At 37.9% G+C, this 26,261-nt stretch overlaps 1 protein-coding gene across 2 annotated transcripts in view; it reads right to left on the minus strand.

Moving 5' to 3' along the window:
- Positions 1 to 14,691: 14,691 nt before the first annotated feature.
- GPRIN3 (GPRIN family member 3) overlaps positions 14,692 to 26,261 on the minus strand; it is a 65,997-nt gene continuing 54,427 nt past the window's right edge. For both annotated transcript variants that reach the window (XM_002814967.4, XM_054554162.1), the window contains exon 2: positions 14,692 to 22,754. In XM_002814967.4, coding sequence (XP_002815013.2) covers positions 20,299 to 22,629 — 2,331 coding nt within the window. In that variant the 5' untranslated portion in view covers positions 22,630 to 22,754 and the 3' untranslated portion in view covers positions 14,692 to 20,298. The remainder of the gene's footprint in view (positions 22,755 to 26,261) is intronic.

Genomic DNA, 26,261 nt, shown 5'->3' on the forward strand with positions numbered 1-26,261 from the left:
AGGCTTTAAGTTATGGTTGCTTAGTTGAAAGTTTCTTGCAAAAGAGAAAAAATACAGACGTTTGAAGGTGGAAAACTTTAAGAGATTTAAGAAATATATGAGGAAACTCCTTTTCCCCCTCCACCAGCTTGAGGAACTTCAAACACCTAGAAGGCATTTATTATTCAAATAATTATTTTGTTAGTGATTACTGATAATTTATTAAAGTCCATAGTCCAGAAATCTGTTAGTTAACTTTATATTTAAAAATTAAAATGGAATGTTATGCCATTCTTACCAACAACAAGGTTTTAGATAATGATGTAGTATAAATGATTTCAATTAATTACTGTTTCCTTCTCTTATTTACATTTAGGATTCAATCTTTATTTTTGCCAAATTATTAAAAAAATTTTTTCCGTTTCATTAGGGAAGTTAGTTTAAGAGACTTAACCTCGCAATCAACTTCCAAGCAGACAGTTCATTACAAAGTCTTACACAGTGCATTCTTAATTTAAATATTATTCATTTCTAGCTGAACTTTCACGAATGATGTAAAGTTATTAGTTACTGATACTACAGCTGAGTAAAGTAAGTCTTTGGTTCCAACTGAACCAGAAGAGAAAGGTCATTATATTTCTAAGAACTGGGCCCGCCTTACCTTTGGAGGAAGGGTACGACAGAGCATGGATTTATGTTCTAAAGATGGCGGCACCAATATGATTATCAAACTCGCATGCTTTCCTTACAAGGCGATTGACACACTTCTAAGTGGGGTTTGTTTTCTCCCCTTGAATCTAGGCAGGGCTTGTAACTGCCTTGACTAATGGAGTATCTCAGAAAGGATGCTACACAATTTCTAGTGCTAGTTCATAAATGGGATGTAGTTTCTGCCTGTTTCTACTGGAGGGACATATAGGAATTGTGTGCCAGGTACAGGCGACATCAAGGAGTGGTGTTGATAGCTACAAACGCTAACACTTCTAAGGTGTCAGCTTATATTATAGGCAGCGTGTGGGCTTAGAAGATTTTAATATTACTCCTATTCATGTTAGGGGGATAGAAACCCTCTGAAATCTATAGATTGAATAGTCAAATTGTGAAAATAGGATTTCTCTCTGGCTCTTTTAAATTAAACTGGGATAATTTTGGTTTTGAAGACTCTTCAATATCCCAAGACTATAGTAGAGACTAAAAAAGAAAACCCAGGCCACCGTAACATTGCCTGTTTCCATGACTAAGACATGCACTAAACACAGATAAGCATTATGAAACAGAACTGTACAACTTTTGACCATGTAGGACAAGGTTGGAAAAATAAATATGTTGTCTCTCAAGAACTTGAAAGGATGCATTAGATAGATTTAGACCAATGGCATAATTTATTATTCATTCTTGTTGCTTCTTTAATGTTCATCAATAACCAGGCAAGACGTGGACAGTGAGGAGCCCTGTTCTCTGAACAGGGCTGCTAATGAATTGATATCTGCTGTCACAAGAGTGCAATCACTAAATTGCATCTGCCTCAAATCCTGACATACCAAATTCCTGATGGCTATGTGAGAACACTCCTTCTACACTGTAGTTCCTAGTGTGGGGGTGTGAGCATACTAAGCACTTCAAGGCAAACCAAGTTAGAAGACACCCAAGGTGAGCACGATGAGAAGTAGATTCCTGTTTTAGACCAATTTTGTGTTGATCCACATAACTTCTCCACTGAAGAATATAATGTGATTTATTGTTTTTGTATTAGGAAACATTGAACACTGGTAGGCCATTTTTTTTCTGCACTGACATCTGTCATTCTTTGTTATATATATGTTCCATAGATCACAAACACAATAGGTAAAAGCAAAAGGAAACAATGGGCCTTATACGTTTTGTAGGAAAAAAAAAAGCACTCTTAAAAATTATTTTGAATCAGATGTATCTTCCTCAACTACTGGTTCCAAACATGATTTAGGGGTTCTGAATAATGAAAGTTCATCTCTCCATGTCATATATCATACTGTATCATCTCCTCATATTATATATATATATAATATAATACATAAAATTTTTTCTTTTCAGTGTTCATTCACACAATGATTTTTCATGTTACAGTCCACTTAAAAGTATCACATCTAATCAATTATGTGACCTAAAAAAAATTACATTAGTAAAAATTTACCTATGTGGTGGGTATTATGTGTCCAGTGACAAATAACTTATGACATTATAATATAAGAAACTATAAATATACAGGAGTGCAAATATACACACAGACAGTGTGTACGGTGTTCTTTTATTTCCATCCTTTATCTTCATGATTGAACTATGTAGGCAGGGACAGTGCTCAACTTCTGGGCTCCTAAAGTAACTGATAATGGCTCTACCATGGCCCTACTCATATTGCTGTGTTTAGTGGTTTACGTATCTGGGAGCCTCTGCAGGGTAAGAGTTGAGGGTCATTCAAATTTCTAATACATGTTGGGTGCAGGTGCTTAATATATGTCTGTTGAGTAAAAGAGTGGTTCTGATTTCATTTTCTTAGAATCCATTTTGGGTTCTAGGATTCAGATTCAGGTTGACATTTGACCTAGTGTAGAAAAATTCTCCCAAATATAGGCAGAGCTGGTTATTATGCCCTGGAAAGTTTTCAGAAGGAGATATGATCTGTTCTTATTTTTTCTAAATTGACCAGTTATCTAGCAAGTCATCTGTGTCAGTGCTTATTTCTTTAGTGTTTCTGATACTTTTCCCAAAGAGTACTAATGCGTTGTGTTTGTGACTTCCTTTCCTTCCTTTATAAAAACATTTATTTTTAAAAATTTCTCCCTAGCTTTATTGAGATATAATTAACAAATAAAAATTTTATGTCTTAAGGGTGCACAACATGTTTTGATATACATACACATTGTGAAGTGATGACCGCAATCAAGCCTTCCTTCTTCACCTGTGTCAGATGTGTTTCTGGCTCCTGTTTTGTTGCAATGTGCCTCCTTTGAAAATAGATAAAAAATTGTCACAAAATGAAATGATTGCATCACCTTTAAATTTATAATTACTTTAAAGCCCTACCTTGGGCCAATGTTACTAAGATTAGTATCTTTAAATGAGCGGTTCACCTTCAAGGGAAAAAGGAAATTATATTAGGTCTCAGTTCTTTCATCAAGGAGCCTGGTGGCAAAATTAAACACTTATTTATACTTTCCAATAATTTTATTAATTATTTGCAAATATGCTCAAGGCTTGTTCATATATTTTATGAATTGCATGTATAACGTTTATAAAAATTTAACTTAATTATTAAAACACTAGTGAGCGTAGAAAGCAATCTCATTTGCCACAATCTCATTTGCTACACGAGACAATACGTAGCCTTTAATTTGTACAACTGTACTTCAGATTGAACATAAAATGCCTTCATACACCCATATGTTGTTTTCTTTTCCCAAGAAAAGGGCAAATAATTTTATAGCTTTTCTCTTTTATATCTTTACATCATTTCTTAATGTTTTCCTATGTTTTATGTAGTCGACATAAAATTGTGGTTAATGTGAATATGAGGTTTGCATAGAGTATGAGTGGATATTTTGACGGCTTAATCTGTCTTTTTTCTTTTCTGCCACTTTATATATTATTTAGAGGAAATATATCTGAGTGATCCTTATTTACTTTCTAAAAATAATTCTTCCCCTTTTTATATTCTGACTTTGATTTAGGGAAAGTTGTTACTATATTAGTGACATCAAATAATTCTCTGAGTTACTGAAACATTGAGTTACTAAAACATTGTAATGGTCAATAGGAGAATGTATCAGGTAGGTCACAAGGAGAAAACCATTAGGTTATATTCAAGTAGTATTTAACATCCTGATAATCACTTTTGTTTTTATCAGCATGTCAGTGTACAATAATGCAGTGCCTAGTTAGGTGCCTGGATGATGACACCCGGCTTGAGCGGTTTGAGTCTTGGTGCCACCATTTACTCACTATATGCTCCAATCTGCATTTTGGCTCGACATCTATAAAATAGGCACAATAATAATAATAATGTTTACATTGTAGGTTATTGTGAAGCTTAATAAGATAATTGATATGATTTGGCTATGTGTCCCCACCCAAATCTCATCTCAAATTGTAATCCCCATATGTCAAGGGAGCGACCTATAATCCCCATATGTCAAGGGAGGGAGGTGATTGGATCATGGGGGCAGTTTCCCCATGCTGTTCTTGTGATAGTGAGTGGGTTTTCATGAGATCTGATGGTCTTAAAAGATTCTGGCATTTCCCCTGCTTGCACTTCTCTCCTCTGCTGCCATGTGAAGAAGGTTCTTGCTTCCCCTTCACCTAAGCCATAGTTGTAAGTTCCCTGAGGCCTCCCCAGCCATGTGGAACTGTGAGTCCTTTCCTTTATAAATTAGCCAGTGCCAGGTAGTAGAGGGTAGAAGAGTTTGGAGGGGTCAGAAGAAGATAGAACAATGTGAGAAAGTCTGGAACTTGTTAGAGACTTGTTAAATGGTTTTGGCCAAAATGCTGTTAGTGATGTGGACAATGAAATCCAGGCCGAGGTGGTCTCAAATGGAGATGAGGAACTTACTAGGAACGGGAGTAAAGGTCACTCTTGCTATGCTTTGGCAAAGAGACTGGTGGCATTTGCACTTGCCCTACAGATCTGTGTAACTTTGAATTTGAGAGAGATGGTTTAGGGTATCTGGTGGAAGAAATTTTTAAGCAACAAAGCATTCAAGAGGTGACAGAGCATAAAAGTTTGGAAAATTTGCAGGCTGACAATCTGATAGAAAAGAAAAACCCATTTCGGGGAGAAATTCAAGCTGGCTGCAGAAATTTGCATAAGTAATGAGGAGCCAAATGTTAATCACCAAGACAATGGGGAAAATGTCTCCAGGGCACAGGGCATGTCAGTGACCTTCACGGCAGCCCCTCCCAGCATTCTATGTATAAGAAACATAGAATAATGTCTAGTATGTAGTAAACACTTAATATAACTCAGCCATTATTATTAATAATTGAAACAGTCTGGACAAAATATCAAAGCATAATCACTTATGATATGGTTTGACTGTGTCCCCACCCAAATCTTGAATTGTAGCTCCCATAATTCCCATGTGTCATGGGAGGGACTTGGTAAGACATAATTGAATCATGAGGGTGGGTCTTTCTGGTGCTTTTCTCATGATAGTGAATAAGTCTCATGAGATATGATGGTTTTATAAAGGAAAATTCCTCTGCAAGTGCTCTCTCCCTTGCCTGCCACCTTGTAAGACATGACTTTGCTCCTCATTTGCCTTCCGCCATGATTGTGAGGCCTCCCCAGCCATGTGGAACTGTGAGTCCATTAATCCTCTTTCCTTTATAAATTACCCAGTCTCAGGTATGTCTTTCTTTATTAGCAGTGTGAAAACAGACTGATACAATTTATATATAAATTTAGTTGTGACCAGAGACAAATAATACTGTCTTATTTTGTGAATGGGGAAAATGAGGCATATAATTTCATGAAATATTTATACATGAAGACATCTGTGACAAGTTAGTACCTATTTTACATCAGTAGCTTCTCTTTTACTGAAAATGACACTTTATCATGTAGTAAAGAAAATCATATATACATATGATCTACACTATTTACACAAAGAAATGCTTTTCAAATTTTATGCAGTGTTATCCCTAAAGGTGGGTAAGAATAGTAAACTTATAAAACTGCAGGGTAGAGGGGAATTGATGAAGAAAGCCAGCCAAAGAAAAATCTGTCTAAAATCTCCTGTTTTATCATTTGAAGACTGTGAATTTGTCCTTTGATGCCTGTATCAGTCAGCTTCTGGCAGGAGACAGCTGTCATTTTCAAACTGGGTAATTGAGGAAAGTGTTATAAAGAGATTATTTATAAAGGTATAGGTAGGTTTTTGGGCAATCACAAAGTAATAGCACAGTACTGTCTAGTGACAAAGTGGGGTCAGACACATTGCTCTTAGGCCTGACGAGTCAAAGGGAAGGAGGAGTTGACAGGACCCAGCCTAATGGAGAGATCTGCCTGGTAGGGGTTCTGACTTTGTTGAGCTTGACATGGCCAATGTGAGGCATCCTATTAGGGGTTGGGGGGATTCAGGAAACAAATGCTCCAACCTTACTCTCCTCCCTGCCACCACCTCTAGCCAGCACTTCTGAATGGCTGAATGCAATGGATAGCAGGATGGCAAGGGAGCCTGTTGAATCTGCCAATGCAAGTCAGCCTCCATGTGAATAGGACAAGATGAACAAGGGTGAAGAATGGATAGAGAAGAGCAAATGAAAGATATCCAGTACAATAAATTTATGTTTGCTACAATATTAAAATGACTTCAGCATTTACTCATTAAAACTACCATCACATTTTTCAGTAAAATTGATGCTTCAGGACAGAAGGGTTTGTGTGTCCTGGTTTGGGTAGCATGGACATAAGCAAGTCCTTTACTACAAAATTGATCTTTGGCAATTTTGAATCCCTAATTGAGTTGAATGGTGTTGTATTAGTTTTCTGTGGCCACACAATGAACTACTGCAAACTTAGCAACTTAATATAATATAAATTCATTATCTCACAATTTCTGTAGTCCAGGCAGGCTAGCTTGATTCTCTGGTTAGGGTTTTGTCTGGCTGAAATCAAGGAGACCGTCAGGGCTGCAGTCTTCACCTGAGCTTGGGTGTCCTCTTCCAAGATGGTTGTTGGCAGAATTGATTTCCTTGCAATTGTATAATTGCATTCCTGTTTCCCTTCTAGCTATCAGCGGGGATCACTCTCAGCTCCTAGAGGTTGTCTGCAATTCCTGCAAATGTGGCCTCCATAGACAGTTCACAAGGATGTTTGCTTTCTCCTAGGCCAGCTGGAGCATCTCTCTGACTTCCTCTTCTGGAACCAGCAGGAGAATACTCTGTTTTTTAATGGGCTCATGTGATTATGTGAGGCCCACCCAGATAATCTCCCTAATTGCAACCTGTATTACATCCAGCAGTGATTGAATAACTGGGAAAAGATGTGTGCACACCAGAGGCTGGGAATCTTGGGGAGCATCTTCAGGTTTTGCCTACCATAGTGGGCCTTAAAAAAATTGCAGCACTCTTTCTTTCCACTCCCTGTGGAGGATCTGATGTTGTTGCTGACCTCTAAAACTTATGCTAACTTTGGGGCCTCTAGACGAGCAGGAGCCACAAATGTAGACGCCTTTAGGGGCTAAGTAGATCTCATAATCACGGTAAGGTCATCATTAGTGACAACATTTATTTCAGTTTTGGGTACGCTTCTTGATTCAGTCACAGGTCATTCAAAATTGCAAATATAGTCTCAATTCAAATTTAAAATGCCAAGTCTCATGTAATAATCATGTAAGTAATACTGTAATACTTGTTTATAACTCAGGGTTCCCTCCTTACCAACCCTATAGACCTACATTGGGGAGAGGGTTGTGATTTTGATTCTTTTCTCTTTCCATCCCTAGAGATTCCATTTCTGCCAAATAATCTGGTTGAAGACCAGGGAGGGAGAAGAAGAAAGAGGGTCTGGAAAGGTCACACTTTCCTGAGTGCTGCACTCTGCCTGTGGCAGGTGTTTACATTGAACTCCTCTCATGGGCTTCCAGGTTCTCTTTGGAGAATCTTCCCCCTACAGCCTCACTCAGACACTGATATGGTTAAGCTTTTTGTCCCCACCCAAATCTCATCTTGAATTGTAACCTCCATAACCCCGTGTCAAGGGAGAGAGCAGGTGGAGGTAATCAAATCATGGGGTTGGTTTCCCCCATGCTGTTCTTGTGTTAATGAGTGAGTTGTCACAAGATCTGATGGTTTTATGAGGGGCTCTTCCCCCTTCGCTCAGCAATTCTCCTTCCTGCCGCCTTGTGAAGAAGGTGCCTTGCTTCCCCTTTGGCTTCTGCCATGATTGTAAGTTTCCTGAGCCCTCCCCTGCCATGCTGAACTGTTAATCAATTAAGCCTTTTTCTTTACAAGTTACTCAGTCTCGGGTAGTTCTTTATAGCAGTATGAAAACAGACTAATACACACACTCCCACATCACCAGGTATCTCCAACTGGAAGATCTCTTAATACAGGGGAAGGACCCTCTTCTAACTCTTGCACATAAAGCTCTTAATTCAACTCCCGTGAATCTGGAAGGTTTCCCCCAGCAACATTAAACTGTGGGGATTAGAGATTTGTTAGTGAAGTTTAGCATATTTTCATATGTTTATGATGCTTGCTTATATAGTTTGAGTAATCTATTTTATTGCTCATCTTTTAAAACTAATTTGTAGGTGTTCTTTCTATTTGCTGGATTCCAGTACATGACTTCTCTTTCAATTTGTCTATGAAGTCTTTTTATCAAAGTTTTAAGTGTTAATGTAGGTAAATTTACCAATTTGGTTTCCCCTTTCCTCCCTTTTTGAATTGGTAATATTTTATTAGTACTTAACTTTATGTTTTAGAAATCACATTTAATGTGACCCAGTTAAACTTAATTAAAATCTTTTCCTAATTCTTAAAGGTCTGACAATTTTACATTTGGAAAGTATTTCCCTCATGCTTTAAACAAAAAAGAAAAATACTTTTAAAGTCACAGTTTATGTATCTCACAGTCATACATTAAAACCATTCTTGGGCCAGGAGCGGCGGCTCATGCCTGTAATCTCAGCACTTTGGGAGGCTGAGGTGGGTGGATCATGAGGTCACGAGATCGAGACCATCCTGCCTAACACAGTGAAATCCCGTCTCTACCAAAAATACAAAAAATTAGCCGGACGTGGTGGCGGGTGCCTGTAGTCCCAGCTACTCAGGAGGCTGAGGCAGGAGAATGGCGTGAATCCAGGAGGTGGAGCTTGCAGTGAGCTGAGATCGCACCACTGCACACTCCAGCCTAGGTGACAGAGCGAGACTCTGAGGGAAAACAAAACAAAACAAAACAAAACCAAAAAAACATTCTTAGTATTTATCCAGATTTATTAAAAGTTTATTAAATAGGATAAAATGGCAAAATTCAAGGCTTTTAACAATTGAGTGGTAAAGTTCAAGTGGAAGAAAGCAAAACTCAGAGGAGTAAGAGAAGAAAAGAAAAATATTTTGCCTATGCCATTTAATTCCCACAAATTTGCAAAGTGAGCATTGTTATTCTCAGTTTCCAGATGAATGCACTGAAGTAATTTGGATATTTATCCTCTCCAAATTTCATGTTGAAATTTGGAGGTGTGGTCTGGTGAGAGGTGCTTTGGTTTACTCAGCCAAATAATTTAGCTTGTTTGATTCAAAGCTGAGATTTGAACCCAGGGTCCTTTGATTCCAAGCCCAGATATTTACCACAATATCTCTGTGATCATCCAATTTATATGTCTCAAGTATCTGTGCCATTGAAAAATTGTAAAACTGTGCATGTATACATTATACCTCCTAAGGTTGAGACGTAGATGGAAGTGCCCAGCAAAACGTTTGGCACAAAGGCATTATTTTTTGTTTTGGCTTTGGGCTAAAAAAATATAGATAACAAGCAAATGCTTTCAGGCCCTTTAAGAAGTCTTATCTTGCTTTTAAACACCTATAATATCTTTGGCAATGACATTCTGCTTATTATTATTTTTAATGGCAGGTCAAGGCTCTTCTGCAGTTTGATTGAGAGATGTCAAGCGGGACTAAAAAAGGTGTAGGGAAATACCATTCTTGAGATGCCAGTACTCCCACCAGAAATCTCTGCAAGCACTTTCAGCTTCCATCCAGACAATTTGAATTTCAACTATGTTAGACCTCTGTGATATATTTAGAAAAACCAGCTTCAGAACACTGTTAAGGTAGTTACAAGGGTCTAAACATTTTAGAACTCTGTAAATTAGCTCAGTGGTTGTGTAGAATGGTGTTGAAGAAAATTTAATAATGTTGGCATTCAGAAGTTCATTAAGAATGTGTGTGCTATGGTCTAAATGTCTGTATCCCTCCAAAACTCATGTTGAAATCTGAACTCCCAAGGCGATGGTGTTAGAAAGTGGGGGCTTTGGGTGGTGATTAGATGGTGGTCACAGAGCCCTCATGAGTGAGATTAGTGCCCTTTTGAAAGTGGCCTGGGAGGGGACACTTCATCCCTTTTACTGTGTGAGGACACAGCAAACAGGCACCGCAGGTGAGCCGGCAAGTAGGCCCTCACCAGACACCAAATTGGCCTTGATTTTGGAGTTCCCAGCTTTCAAAACTGTAAGAAATAAATTTATTTACAAGCCTCCCAGTTTATGATACTTTATTATAGCAGCCCAGATAAACTCAGACAGGGTGGTTGACCAAAAGTGATCTTATATTGTTTACAAAAGGCAAACCCTTCACAAGAAACAAGAGGTATTTTGAGCTCACAATCAGTCCAGTGAAGCAAGATTATGCTAAGAAGGATGTTCTTCTGTTTGCTACTCAACATTGAAGATGTGAAGAATGAGAACATTTGGCTGGAAATGGCACCTAATGAAACAAACACCCACTGGTGGGACATAAACAGCTATAGGCATAAGACAAACTATCTCAGCCCTTCTGAGACTTGCAAGATCTAACTTCTCCAGGCAAGGCATTTATATCTTTGGACATGCATGAGGTTTTAATTTGGCCAAGAATAAATGTCTAAGTATGCAAGAGTTAGAGAATGGCAGCCACAGGGCACCATTTTAGGTTAAAATAGTGTGCATTTATACACACACACAACAGTTGGAGGGAAATTATGGCTCTTGGAAATTTTGAAGCAATCACTGTTGAAAGTTCATGGGAAATTCACTAAATCATTGTTTTGAGATTTGGGTTTCATATATCTTGTACCTCTCCTTCTTTACAGATCCTTGATGAATTGAAGATACTCAAGGAGGTAAAAAGGGATCAAATTGTAGTGCTAGTTTTACTACTGGTCAAGTCAAACTGGGGGATATGGCTGGGCTTTCCATCTCCTTCTAGGAATCCAGACTGCAGGATCCCAATTTATCTTCTCAGGAGTAGGCAGAAAGGCTGGAACTACACAGGGTACACCTGATGGCTCTGGGTAAGAGGCATCTAAGCCTGAACAATAAGGCAATCTAAGTGCCCTGGACCCCTACCCAGCCCTGTTACCCCATCCCCGCCTGTATTTTCACAATGCTCAGCTCTCATCATTCTCACCAAACAACACACACACAACACACAAACACACACACACTCTGCTCTGCCAAGTAAAGGAAAAACCTCGCTTTTGATGACCAGGAGGCATTGTTGATTCTATGGGAATTCTATTTTAATTAAATAAAAAAGTTCTTTCATTGCAAATACTTCCAGTTCCACTGCAGATTCCTAGCAGAAGTTGTCACATGGAAAATCAACTGATTCTGTGCATTCATGGTTAAAAGAACGATTTCAATAGCAGTGGAAACAACAATAACATCAACAAAAAACAGAATAAATTGTATCTGTATTACATTTATTATGAAAAGTGAGATGCAAAAAAATCATATTCTAATTTTTTGAGGGTAAAATTGAGTCATTAGTTGAATTTCAGGATTTTAAGCATCCATTCAAAAACCAAATCCAAAATGAAGGTGTAAGTATATGTAATTCCAAAATCTTACTTCAACTTTGTATAAATTATAACATTTCTTCTTTTTTCTAGGAAATGAAGTTTTATTGGTCAATATCTGGAGGATGAGAACTTTCTTAAATGATTTTATGACCTTTGTGTATAGACATTATAAAAAAACTTTATATTTTAATATTAATACATTCATAAATGGACGTTCCAGTTTGAATATTTTTTCTTTTAATATTATACCACACTTTTGATCTTTCTTAGTTGAGTATTTACACACATAAATGATTCTCACATTGAAAACTGCAATTTTTAAGTTATAATTTTTCTGGGTATTATTTAAATTAATACACATCTTTCAAAAATAATCACATAAATTTATCTTTTAAGCAACCATAAGTATTGACAAACATCAAGATTTCAGGTATGCTACACTTATAAACACGTATACTTTTAGTATTTAAAAAACACTGCCACAATAGTTGTAATTGTAGTGTTCTTACAGCTGGTTAATCTTTGATTTTTATTTAATATACAACAATGGCACATTCATTCTCTAAAACATGAACATGTTTTTAAATGTTATTCTTAACTTTCTACTGAGAAGTGGTTGTTTGCACTTTGCCAAATGGAATTCTCTACCAAGGGGTGATTCTGGTATTTCCATTCATATTTTCTTTCCATTCATATTTTCTTTTTTTTTGAGATGGAGTCTTGCCTTGTCGCCCAGGCTGGAGTGCAATGGTGCGATCTTGGCTCACTGCAATCTCTGCCTCCCAGGTTGAAGTGATTCTCCCACTTCAGCCTCCTGAGTAGCTGAGATTACAGGCACACACCACTACGCCCAGCTAATTTTTGTATTTTTAGTAGAGATGGGGTTTTGCCATGTTGGCCAGGCTGGTCTTGAACTCCTGACCTCAGGTGATCCACCTGCCTTGGCCTCCCAAAGTGCTGGGATTGCAGGCGTGAGCCACCCCGCCCAGCCTCCATGCATATTTTCAATCTGATACCCAGCCAACATAATTTTTAGTGTAAAGGATTCAAGGTCAAATTGTGTTAGGTTTTAAGAACCAGGTCAGACTTTTTGATCCCTAATAGAGCACTTCCTTTGAGAAGAAATGAGATAAATTCAAACAATATCAATTAACTGGTTGGAATTGTGATAAGCTGACAAATCTTGTCCAGAGTTGACACTTGCCAGCTAATGATTCTAACGTTGTTACCTAGTCCACACAGTATCACCTGTTATTGATAATACTAATTTTTTATTTGAGTCCATCTTAAGGAACTCAAGACATGAGGCAATTTAAGTGCCCTGGAACCCCACCCAAGTTCATATCCTATTATCTCACCAATATCATCTGTGATTTTTTTCATTTAAATCTTTGACTTCTCTTCAGTGTTGGTAAGCATAGTTTTGCTGAGCTCAAGAGAAGAATGCCTGTGATCATATCCACTTTGAGTGATTATACGTGCTTGAAATCTAGGGATCCATTTCCAAAAAATGTAGGGCTTTTATTGGTTTGTGCCAATCAACACATTGATACATGTCCAAAAGGAGTCTCCAAAACATAATTGGTTTTCATTACTGTTTGCCATTGCCAGATATAAAATTAGGTGCTTAAAGAACAGCATTAATTCTCTGTAGCTACTCAGTTACCAGTCTGTGCTTCAGATGCTGGACTTTTCTAAGCACAAAATCTGCTACCAGGCAGTAACACCATTAAATAGGGGGCATCTGATCCAATAATAATATTTGTAAAACAGAGCAGTCATGGAAATATGCAGCTTTCAATTAGTGGTTTTAATTTGTGATTTATTTGAATATACTAGTATAAATAAAATGTATTATGTGTGCATATATATGTGGATAAGCTATTTACATTTTTATGTGTAGAAAATGAAAATACATATTGATTAGCCCTTTTGAGGCTTTTGAACAACTGTTTCATCTTCCTTCTTTCCTGCAACTGCTTTGAGGATTTAGATAATCATACAAGGTATGTACACAATCACACCCATAGTATGTACATCCTAGTCACACACTTAACACAGAAAGGATGTGTGAGGAATGTAAATTATCCCAGTGGTCAAAGAACTGACCTTACCTGTGACTAATGGCATGGTTAATTAGCCCTGACATATTTAATAATATGCCAATGTACTGATTACTATATTCAGCCTTTGTGATAATTATGTTACCTACTCAAGGAGATGATAAAAAAAAAAACAAATCAAACAGCCCCTTCTGACCTTCAAAAATAAAAGGACAAATTCTGTTACTGAATACATGTGCACACTTTTGTTGGCTTTATTCATGTATGTACATATGCCTGCCTGAATACAGAAATTGGCCTTTAAATGGGATACGACAAGTTTTTTTTTACACATAAAAATAGAAAACTGATCACTCAGACTGTACACACTCACAGAATGTATTGACATACCACGACCAGCTACAGTATTATGCACGACATATTGTTCACACATTAGTACAGCAGAGATACACACATTTAGAAAATTAGTAATTGCTAGCATATATTTTTCTTATTTTCAGGCTGTGTTGACCTTTTTCAACCTTAATAAAAGGTATCTCCAGGGGCCCTTAAAACAAGAATTAGTCTCTCCTCTCCTCTAGGGATTGGGGGGTATGACTATAATACTGCAATCTCCTGATATACCAGCATCATTTTAAGACACGATGGAAAACATTAGGAAAAATAAGTTACGTAAAGATGTGATCTAAAATAAATGTTAAGGAATCTAAACTAAAATCATTAAGGATGCCGATTAACATGAGTAAGCCCTTTCTATTCATTTTATATAGTTTGCTCTACACACAGCCTTTACATGTTATTAAAAGCAATGATATGAATCAGAAAAAAAACTGTTTAACTGCTCAAGAGTTTTTCTAAAGAAAGACAATTTTTAAAGCAACAAAGAACAATACTAGCAGCAATGTCAAAAAGCAAGCTATAATTTTTGCCCCAGAAATAAATGAATGACATCTCCATAGTTAAGAGATCAAGAAAGCTGTTAGCATTTCTCTCCCATTTAATTCTTTCTAACATCATTAAATCACTGGGGTGTCTCATCATAATTATCACTGTGCAGGTTGATCATCAGTATCCTATTCTAAAGTGTAAAATGTGTGATTTTTATTCCTACTATTTTGCAGCCAATTAATTTTGAGCTTGAATCCAGAAAGATACTTGATGAAGAGTTAGCATTTAGAAGTGCCCATCTGGAGCATCATTTTCTGTAAGGCATCATTTGAAGCCTCTTTGGATACAAGATCTCATGTTTTAGTGATTTTACATCCGGGAGCCCATTTTTTCACAGCTAAAGCTGGTAATCCTCTGGGCAGAGTTAACTGAATTGCTTTCTACATGCTAGTGTCCAGAAAGAGTAATTACCATAAGTTTAAAGTCTCCATTTCAACAGAACTTCTGGTTGCAGCTGTCTTTGAGTTTTAAGCCAGCAAGACTTTGAGTGGCTCCTCTTCCCTCTGGGCTTGCGTAAAAACATAGATGCCAACTGTATCCTTACTAACGCTCATTAGTGCTGTGCCTCTTTATGAAGCTTCTAAACAAGATTTTCCAGGAAGAAAGCAGAAACTATGCCTTCGCTTATTTTATCCTGTGGGTTACAGTCAGTCTTCATAAAGCAAACCATCATTATATAATGGTGTGCCCATAATAGATGCATTTGCTGGTATAACTGCCTCTTTTTGGCACATTATTGCTTGGCTTTAATTTCATAGTCAACAGTCTTTAGTCTCATTATTAGTATCTGAGATATTTGTGTCTTAAAAAAACTTGTAAATAACATCTTGTTGCACCATTCTGGCCACCACAAGTCATTTCACCAAGGTCCAAGGTTATTTGAATGTTGTTTATAATTATCATCACTTACCTAACAGCCAAAAGTAATGTTTCAGGATTGTTTTTTGCTGCTATCTATACATATATACAGATGTACTGGATTTACTTTGAGAGAGGTTATTTTGTTGTGGCAAGTGAGTAGTTTAGCTGGTGACTGTTCACAGTTAAAAGTAGCTGTAATGACCTCTGGCAGATGCCACTGATCACTTGGGAGACAGGATTTTTCCACTTCAATCCATCTTCATTTATGTCCTTGGTCATTGCAAACCCAGCTTATTTGATTTCTGCAGCCAAGGAGAATTGTTTTCTTTCCAAGAGTAGGATAAAGTTCATGGAAATCTGCTTCAGTATTTACAAGACTATTTTTTTTCCCGTTTGCAAAAATGTCTAAAATTTTGTAGACATCCTTAAGCCCATGTGTCTGGACAGATGACATTTGTAATTGCTCAGCCAGTTGAAGAATTTCATTAGGAAGGATATCGTTACAAGGATGGACAGGAGATTCAGCATATCCCCTGTTATTTGCCAGGTGGCGGCAGCTGACCCGAATTTGGAGAGAATCAACCAAAAAGGGCCACGCACAACATCAAGAAGCATTGCTAACAGAAAACAAAATGCTCAGATACATGTGTAAAATAACAAACACTAAAGGGGATGTTTGACTTCTGATTTCACCATGTAGACAAAAACAGTGTGGGAATAAGGTAGTCGGCTCACTTATCCAAGATACTGCTGAGTTCACTGTTCTATCACAAAGGGAAATTCACAGGCCTCATTTCTCAAACACCACTTAGAACAAAGCAGGAGAGAGTAAACAGCATCCTCTCCATGGCAGCATTACAGATAATTAGTAAATCAGGCAGGTAGAGGTCTATACAAGGCTACAAGTGCCCAGTTTTCAATAAAAACACATATACATATATGCAAACCTTATCCTAATGTATTGTTTTTCTTTATACTGATTCATAAAAGTAGACAAGGGATGTGGTTAATTATGTGTTACTAGGAGTAGACAAAATTTCAAACACTTGGCACAATATGTAGGAGGAAGAGAAGACACACATTTCACACATTTTGGCAGCAAAACAGTAACAAAGTGGATGCAGAAAAGGCCAAACAATTTATATTAACAGCACACTTGCATATATCCTCTGTAAACACATTTTAAAGTAACATCATACTCTGTTCTTGGTATGCTATATATAGGGATTCCCAGAATGACAGGCATTCCCAGAAATGAGAGGAAAAACATTAGTATAAGCAAGGAACAGTGAAACCTCAATATGCTAGAATACAAACAAATGCTATTTTCCTCTTCTGCTTTCTACTTTAAGACAGCAAGCTCCTATTATGAATTTGAATTTGGTTCTGAAATCCAACCTCTAAGGTATATGTTACACATGCATATTTAGTTCAATTTATTTCAATTTTTATGTTTGACTTTATAACACGGTGAACACTGGTTTTCAAAACAGTATCAGAGAATTCTCAAGATTAAAAAAATTATCAAAGATCAAATTACATTCAATATAGGTGAACTTATCAAGGCAGGAAACATACTAACACATTTTATAAATATTTCATTTCAGACGTGAACAAAAAGGTTTCTGGTTAACCTTGACTTAACAGGATGTTCAACTTTTGCCAGTGACCCAAAACACAGAGGTTAATCAATATTTTACTCTATGTAAAGTAGTTGGTTTGTGGCATTCAAAGTCAATAATCCAGAAATACATAATTAGAAAAGCATTCAAGATAAACATATGACAGCTGAAGCTGTCACATTTTTCTCATGGTCATAAAAACAGAATAATCAATCTTTAAATTAAAAATTTTAGTATTCACTTGTTAAGTGGTATAGCATCTTAATATTTTAAATGTTGAATTGTCTTCCAGACATGGAGTTCTAACTCATCTTTTTACTACTGGTTTAAGGAATATTTTCTATTTCTTGATTCAATAAAATACTTCCTCCATATATTTCAAAAATAAAATGCATGAAAAAGAACCAAATCATATCTAAGAGAAATGAAGGGTAAAACCAAACAACTTTCAACCCAATGTGTGTCATCCAGGTAAAGTAAAGAAAAAACTGAGCAAGTTCCAAGAGTCTGCCACGAAAACTGTTTTGCAACTTCATCTGTTGAATGAACCTTAGGTTTCACAAATAAGGTATACTAAATGCCTAATGCTATGTCACAGATTGAAGTGAAGGAAAATTCTCAAATAGGGTTTTATTGTGAGAGTAACTTAGGGGAGATATCACAATATAAAAATGCTGTTGTCTTGAATAGGTCCCTGTCTTATTTATCCATCTGAAGATATATTTCTGTTATTGTCCTTAAAAGCTGTTCGTTCTATAGGATTTAATCAGCCACAAAACAAACAACATTTTTGTAATATTTTGTGACAATCTCTTGAGTGTTGTAGAAGTGAAGAATTTGGTTCTAGCACCCAAGAAAACCAGTTAAACTTAGTACATTAAACACATTTTCTTAAAGTTTTGATAGGCATAACCACAATAGCAAATTTAGCAATTTTAATGTATTTAATGTGAGACAAATGCTAACAACTCTCTCAGGCTTCTGCTTCATTTAACTGTTTACAAATCATGTGGTTACTCTAAAGTCATGAAAATAAATATTATTATCAGATGCGAAATTCCTTATTCTCGCCTATTTTAATGCAGGGACAGCCTGTTCTAGCCACTTCACAGCAGAGGATTACCTGGGGCCACCCATCTGGAGTAGGCACTGTTGACAGCTGCCACTGTGTACACAGGCTGTACTCTGTGTATACACAGCATGTATGCCCATGTGGGAGGGAGAAGCCAGCTAGCAAGAGCTAGCAGAGAGATTATGTCCTGGCAGAGGCATCTGAGACAGAAGTGACACAAACACAACTACAAATGAGTATTTAAGGCCCAAAGAGAGAGTATTAGGCTAAATCTCTAATCATTAATAGTAATTTGCTTGGTAATTTGATGGAAATTTCGACATTACATAGTATTCTTAATAGACACCAATAGGTAAGAAACTGAAAAATGTGCCTTATTAAAAAATTCCTTCTAATTTCCAAATAGAACAACTGTAACAACTCTCAGGCTCTGAGAATACTGGTCCATGTATGCAAGCTTTGTCTACAGTTAAATTGCTTCAAAATAAATCCAAGGCTTTTTACTAATTTAGATTGTGTCAAGTGTAGCTTGTGCTAAGTTCAGGAATGATTTTTTTTCCTGCATATGTTCAGAATGTGCAAAACAGAATTAAAGTGAAAAAAGCCAGAACAGATACTGTGAATTGACTATACCCACGGGACACGAGAGTCTCTAGAGAGAATACCTACGGTTAGGTACTCTTTTCTAGCTCATTACGGGGAATGAGTTCAAAGAAAGCAACCAGTGCCCCTCCAGCCTCTTAAGTCTGGTTTTCTAAACGCAAAATGGAGACCAGCACTCCCCCAACAATGTCTGCAGGAAGGGAAGCCTTCCCAGGGCCATTGTTCATTCTTCCTTTCCACACTACCCCAATTCTCAAGCCGATGCTGCTCATCCATGCCAGTGCCTTGGAGGATACTCATGTGTCTCAGGACACACATCTCTTCTGGAGACACAGGAGGGCTGAGGTCCCAGGAAGTATAATCCACCCAAATCACAAGCCATGTTTTTGTAAAGGCCTCTTCTTTCATTGGGTTTGAAGGATATTATGGATATTTCTCTTAAAATCAATAAGTTTGCAGAAGTTACCTTTTTACTCCAGAGTATATACTTAAGCAATTAGATGATAGTAGTCTATGTACAAAAATTGTAAGGAAGCTCACATTCTAATTTGGTGTTGACTACATTTGTTACTGGAAGTTACTGAATCCAATTAAAAAAAATCACTAATTGCATCCTGTTTACAGGAGTCTAAATTAAACATTGTTTTTGTTACTTATGAGGCTTTTATCATCACAGAAAAAGCAGTGTTTGGTAATCTGCTATTTATAGTTCCTGACCAGAACCTTGGCATTCTCCGTACAGTATCACTGGAGAACACCTGAACAATATCAATTTAGTATTATCCATAATTTGATGACTCTTTTCAAGAATTCAGTCCCATGTACTTCCTCTAGGGTAAGAAAATATGAATATGTCTGGTCAGAATCACAGAGATGTGTCTTGCCTTTAGTGCAGGAAAATGTGTCTATATAAACACATGTTTAATGTAGGCAGTTTTCATAGTCAAAAGCTTAGCTAATGTTCCTAATTAACAGCAATAAGAAGGTTTATAAAAAGAGTTGTCTGCAGATGTTTACAAACATTAATTCATATTTTGTATTTTACACATTTAACTGCTTTTATTTAATGTTATCTGGCCTAGGAATGAATCAAATTTGTTCTCATTTTTTTCATTATGGTTCTTATCATATGGTTCTATTTAAAATTTGTGTGGTTACAGCATTCTTACTGCAATAGGACTAGAAATTATAACAATGTTTTTGCCAATAGTGTTTTTGCTACTTTCAATATGAAGCAGGGATTTTAATGGAAATACTATTGTGTGATAAACTGAGGCAGTAATACAAAATAATACATGTATAATGATATAATAATGCTATTTCTATGAACAACATCATATTTTTAAAAACCCAGTGAGCATTATTTTCAATTTGTTAAGGTTGCAAACCTTCAGTGAAGCTTGTTTCTCTTCTCTTGTTCCTTCTTTCAAATTGAAATGACATTGTTTATAGAGCTCCAGGTCAAAGGATCTAACAATTTTTAATAGCAATTTCCTATAGTGAATACTTGCTTTTTCTTCCTAGTCTTGCAGCAAAAAACTAAGCAAGCTTTGACATAGAGGGACACATGTGAATACCGTAAATTTATACACAGACTCCCATAAGTACTCCCTTTCAATCTAAGACAGAAGAAGGAGCAGGGCGGACGCAGCAGTTGGGGCGTCGGAAGTTCTGCAGCATGGACTGGAAAACACTGTGCTGCCTTCCTTTGAGCTTCTTATTTGAAGAAGTATCTGAGGAAATGGATCTCCGGGTCTGGCTATTTTGAGTTTTGATTAATTTCTCATGTTCCCTGATTTGTCTTTGTAAATGGTTCTGGATCGCGATTCCCAGGGACTCTGCATCCAAGGATGCACCATATACTTCCCAGGTCATTCCCTGCTCATCCCACACGACGTCCCTGACACGCTTGGACTGTTTCAGCTGGAGCTTGGAGTCTGCGCCAAGCTGCTTTTTCTTATCTCCTGGAGCGAGTCCTACCTGAGCAGCAGCTGCTGTCACATTTAACTTTTGCTCCTTGAGGAACTCGCTGACGCGGCTAGGCCTGCGTGGGCTGGCTTTGACGGAGCGAGATGGGGTCTTCTTGCCGGAACCTGGGCTGGAGTCACCCATGGGATCAGATGGCAGGCTCAGGCTGGTGGCTGTTTTGGTCTGTCTGTTTTCTTCTAAGGTGCTCTCCTGGTTCTTCCTAATTGGGGAGGGTGTAGGATTAGCGGCTGATTCTGTGCCTCCACTTTCTTGAGATTTAGGATCGAGCAGTAGGGCTTTGGCATCAGAGGTATCAGTGCCAGTAGACTCTTTTTCTTTTACTACCTGAGGAGATGCAGGCTTCTTTTCCCTTGCATCTCCTTTATTAGTGGGATCCAAGCTCCCAGAATGATCAGCTTTGCTGATAGAGCCACAAGAGTCAGATAGTTTGCAATCTGGGTCTGTTTTGTGGCCGTTTGTGGTTTTCTCTGCAAACTCAGATGGCCTGGTTTCAAATTTCCCCAATCCATAACTTGTTTCAGGTTGACTGCATGCACTGATAGAAATCTGGTCAATGGCGGTAGCTTTCAGGGAGCTAGAATTAGTACCTGCGAGCTTTTTAGCAGTTGACTCTTCCCTTGCTGGAGTCATTCCTGCTAACCTCCCATCTTCTTTACACGTATGCTGGGCATTACCGGAGACCAAATTGATTGATGAGGTTTTAAGGACCCCACCTGGTAGGCTCACTAGTTTATTTTCCCGTTGGAAAGCTGTAGTCACAGCTGCAGCTGCCTGAATGTGCACCTGTGGCATGATGCCAGGGCACTGGCTGGACTCCTGGGGGGCTAGCGTGCTGTCAGAGAGCTCCAGTGTGTGGCTCCCACTGCTGTGGCAAATGACATGCAGCTGCTCTTGTTCAAAATGCTCAGGAGCAGGGCTTTCCTTCAGAAATGCAGTGAGGATACTGGGGCTGGTGGAGACGGATCTGCTCTCGACACTCGCCACTGCCTGCACCTCCGCATCTTGCCAAGCCCTGCTGGGAACTTCCTTGATTTCACTTTCAGCTTGGTTGGTCATCGTACTGGCTTCTTTGAACCTTGACATCTGATGCTGTGCTGGCAGTGGCACCTTCTCTGGACCTGGGGGACATGCCGAAGGTTTGCTAGTGAGGGGGGTTGGTTGAGGTGTCACAGAAATTGTGCCTTGGGGGCCCGAGGCAGTGACAGAGGGCTGCTTGTTCTCTGAACATCCAGATTCTCTAGTTAGAGGTTTAGAGGACCTTATTTCAGAGTCACAGATGGCTCCCTGCCTTTCTCCTTCAGGTCCACCTACAGGAGAGGATGAGTGACTGACCACCCTGGCTGCTGTCACTGGAGTCTGCACTGTTCCCTGGATTGTTTCTGGAGAAGGAATCTCACAGGACACCTGATCTTTGCTGCTACTGAGGATGCCTCCCACAGGACAACTTGGTTTCTCAGGTTGCTCTCTATTTGAGGTTCTCTGTGATCTCAGCAGGGAATCTTCAGGCATGGATGAGGTGATGGCATTGGGCTGATCACCTGGGATGGACTGGCAGGTGTGCTGATTGGCGGGCATTGTCAATGGTGTGTGTATAAGATCCCTTCCTGCTGCAGAACTCGGGGCTGATGCTGTGGGCTGGCTGCTCCCTGGCAGCTGGGGATTGCCGGGAGAGTTGAATGTGGCAGGTGCTTTCTCCACTTCATTGAAGACACCAGGAGAAGACATATCTGGTTGGGTGGTCTCATGCTCACAAACCTGCATCAGGGCTTCGGCAGCTGCCCTGGGGCTGAGGTCTGGTTCTGCAGGGGCACCTGAAAAGCCATTGGCATTCTTACACAGGAGAGCTGGTCGATGCCGAGGTGAGGCAGCCTGTGGCTCTCCTAGATCCTCTTCTTTTCCGGAAGCTGCAATCAGGGATGTTTTAGCTGATCTCAGAGGGTCAGGTACAGTCCCCATGGAATTTCTCTCTTCAGTAGCACTCCAGAGCTCTCTTGAGTAGTGTTCCCACTGGTGGGGGAGGGGAGCGCAGTCAGAGCTCAGAGTGATGACACAGTCAGGGATGATTCCTCTGAAGAACCAGCCTGTGAATCAAGGAAACAGCATCATTAATACAGTACGTCACTTAAGGATTGAAAAATAAACCAAACTGTCATTTTTATAAGAGCACATTAAAAACTTTTCTTCCCACACCTGTTGATATAAAAATAGACATTGTGGGGAGGGAGAAGAAAAAAATTAATAAAAATAGACTTGAGGAAAAGATTTTGAAAAAAATTATAATTACAAAAATATTATGTTGATACATTAGTTTCTGCTTGCATCCCACTAATGTCTAGCAAATAGGTTTTTCATGTATCTACCTAAGTTTGCTAACTACCTCAAAAGTTATTGGTGTAATCTGATTTAGCAGATGTCAGAAAATCCTGTAAAGCCACTCTAATTAAATCAATAAGTAAGTATTGAAATAGGCATAAACAGATATGTGAAATAAGAAATCTAGGGATAGATTCAAATATAAATGGGGACTTAATCTATGACAAAAGAGGTATTACAATTTGGTGGTGAAAGGCTGAGTTATTTCATAGAAGGAGCTGGCAAACTGTTTATTCATCTGGAAGAAAAGAAAAGTAGATGTTTATATTATACCAATTCCAAAAATAAATCCTAGATGGATGCAGTGGATTAAAGGTTAAAATATAAAATAAATAAATAAAATCATATAAGCAAACCTAGGAATCATAAATGTAATCTAGAGACAGGTGAGCTAGGCTTTTTCTGAGATGGTAGAAACACTGTAAGAGAAAACATAAACATAGGTAACTAAATAAAACTCAAAACCTGAATTTTATGGCATGACAAAAGATGCTATAAAAAATACAAGATGTTTGGGGGAAATAAAAACTGTATAACCCTAGCGGGCAGGCAAAAATGCCTATAATATAGCAGGAGCTCTTTAACATTTACGAGGAGACCAAATAATCCATTGGAAAAATGGATAACAAATATAAAAACATAGTTTACAAGATACGAAATTTAAATAATCATCAAGCTTATGAAAAGATGATCAAATTCATTTGTAGTCAAATAATGCAAATAAAGTAACAATGCAATTTTACTTCATACCAGTTGCATCTGCAAAATCTTAAAAAAAAAATAGACTTTTAATAGTAAGGCCTAGGGAGACCTAGCAAAAGGAAGTATTTTTATTAATTGTAGGTGCAAATAAATATATATTGTTACAGCTTTCTTATGGAGGCAGTTTAATTTTTAAAACTATAAATACACATTTCCTTGTGTATTTATACCAACTGTATCAATGATACCAACTCTATCAACAGAAATAGAAACACCAACATATATGAATATGGGGATGTTTCCTGAAGTACTATTTGTAGAAGAAAAACAGACTGGTCTTTATAAATAGGGGGAATGATAGGATAAGTCATGACATATTTCTACTACAGAGTATTATGCAACCAGTAAAGTAAATAATTCAGTTATAACTTTACATGGAAGAGATTTCCTCAAGGTATGACTGAATGAGAAAAACAAGGTCCAGAAAACAGCATATACATTTTCATTTTTGTAAAACAATGACCTAAAACACTGCATACGTATGCACACAAACAGGCACACACACAGATATGTCTGTGTATGATGACATAAATTCTAAAAAACATTTGGAATGAGACATATTAGGTGTTAAATAGAGGGAGAGTGATAAGTTGGGGACAGAGAGGGGAGATGAAAGTACCCAAAGGTGGAAAATGCTGAATTTTAAAAATCTGAAATGATTTAGGGCATATGATTATGTAAAATTACATGTGTGTGTTTATGTATAAACTTTTTTTTCTTTTTGAGACAGGGTCTTGCTCTGTCACCTAGGCTGGAGTTCAGGAATGCAGTCATGGCTCACCGCAGCCTCGACCTCCCAGGCTCAAGCTATCTTCCCACCTCGGCCTCCCAAGTAGCTGGGACTACAGGTGAATGCCACCATGCTCAGCTAATTTTTAATTTTTTTGTAGAGACAGAGTCTCTCCATGTTGCCCAGGGTAGTCTTGAACTCCTGGACTCAAGTGATCCTCCTGCCTCAGCCTCTGAAAGTGCTAGGATTATAGGTGGAAGCCCATGGACCTGGCCTACAAGCATTTTTTAGAAAGGATAACTAGACACTAGGTCATGTGGATAAAGCAATGGATCAGAAATTAGTGGATGACTGTGTTTTAATATTTATCATTAATAAGCCATGTTACTTCAGGCTAATCACTTAATCTTTCTGAACCCCAAATTAACTCACTGGCAAAATGAATTAAATGATTTGTGAGGATCTTTCCAGCTCCAAAATTCAAGGATTCCACTTCTTTGCACATGATGAATAATACATCAAACTATACGATCTTCACTCAGGCTACAAAGTGTCAAAATAAGGCAAAATCAAATCCGGTTGGGCCTAGATTTTGAAAATACATAATTTTATCTTTTAGCTCAATGTAATCCAGCTGATCTACTATCACATAAGATCTAACAATAAATAGAATGCATTTTCTCCTCTAAACAAACTCTTCCTTCTAACTTCCTTCTTTATATGAATAGGTTGAATATTTTCCCATCCCTGGTCTTAACTGCTTTCTGCTCAAACCATTTCTGTAGGTTTCTATTCTATTTCTTCCTTACCCCAGTATTCTGTTGCAAAATCACTTGCTCTGCCCCAGCCAGTCTTTCACTGTGTTTTGCATTTGTGTTTATTATACTTTTCCTCCCACTGTCTGCCTTCCTCATCCTCAAAAAGCCTACCCATTCTTCAAGGCCCCACTTAGATCCCATTTTTTTTCTGAAGTCCTCTAAAGCCTTCAAGTTATGAAGTCTCTCTTTTCTCAAAAAAAAAAAAAAAAAACTCTTACAGGTTTGTTGGTTGTCTGTGTCCTTTGTATTGTTCTTTTCATGCACTGTTTTTGCACCACTGTTACTTATATAAATGCCTCATTTTTCCAAAAACACTTCAAGCCCCAGAAGGAAAAGAAAGAAGCCTATTGATTCTTTTCTGTTGACTCCACAGGACACAGTGCAGGGTCTTGTGCATAAAAAGTTGTTAATTGATCCTGTTACCCTAAAATGGCCATTATTGCAGCTCTGCCAAATGTCAAACTTACAGGAAAATTTGATCCATGGCATGAAATGTTAATAAAAACATAATGTAAAAGAGTGCTTTTGGAAGTGATAAAATGGTGTTATCTTACTTACTAAACTTTATGTATCTGTAATCCAGGTTTAGATAACTAAAACCAAGAACACTGAACACCTGCTATGAAAAGTTGGAAGGTCTCATAAAGCCAGGAACACAGAATATCTCCTGTGTTGTAAGGCTGGTGCCAAGGAAGCTAATTCGCCAAAGAGGACTATAAAACATGAACAGCTCAAAGTCCAGCAACTGAAAGTTAAAAGATTTAGATGAAGATGACTTCACAAAACTCTCAGAAGTCCATTGTGTTTACTTCCATTTCCAACACATAGCTAACTTTTAGTTTAACTTTGAAAGTGTAGTTTATTTCATTTGCTTTGCTAGTAGAGGTTTAATTGTCCATCAACTG

Source organism: Pongo abelii, chromosome 3 (assembly GCF_028885655.2).
Source record: "Pongo abelii isolate AG06213 chromosome 3, NHGRI_mPonAbe1-v2.0_pri, whole genome shotgun sequence".
Classification (NCBI taxonomy): domain Eukaryota; kingdom Metazoa; phylum Chordata; class Mammalia; order Primates; family Hominidae; genus Pongo; species Pongo abelii.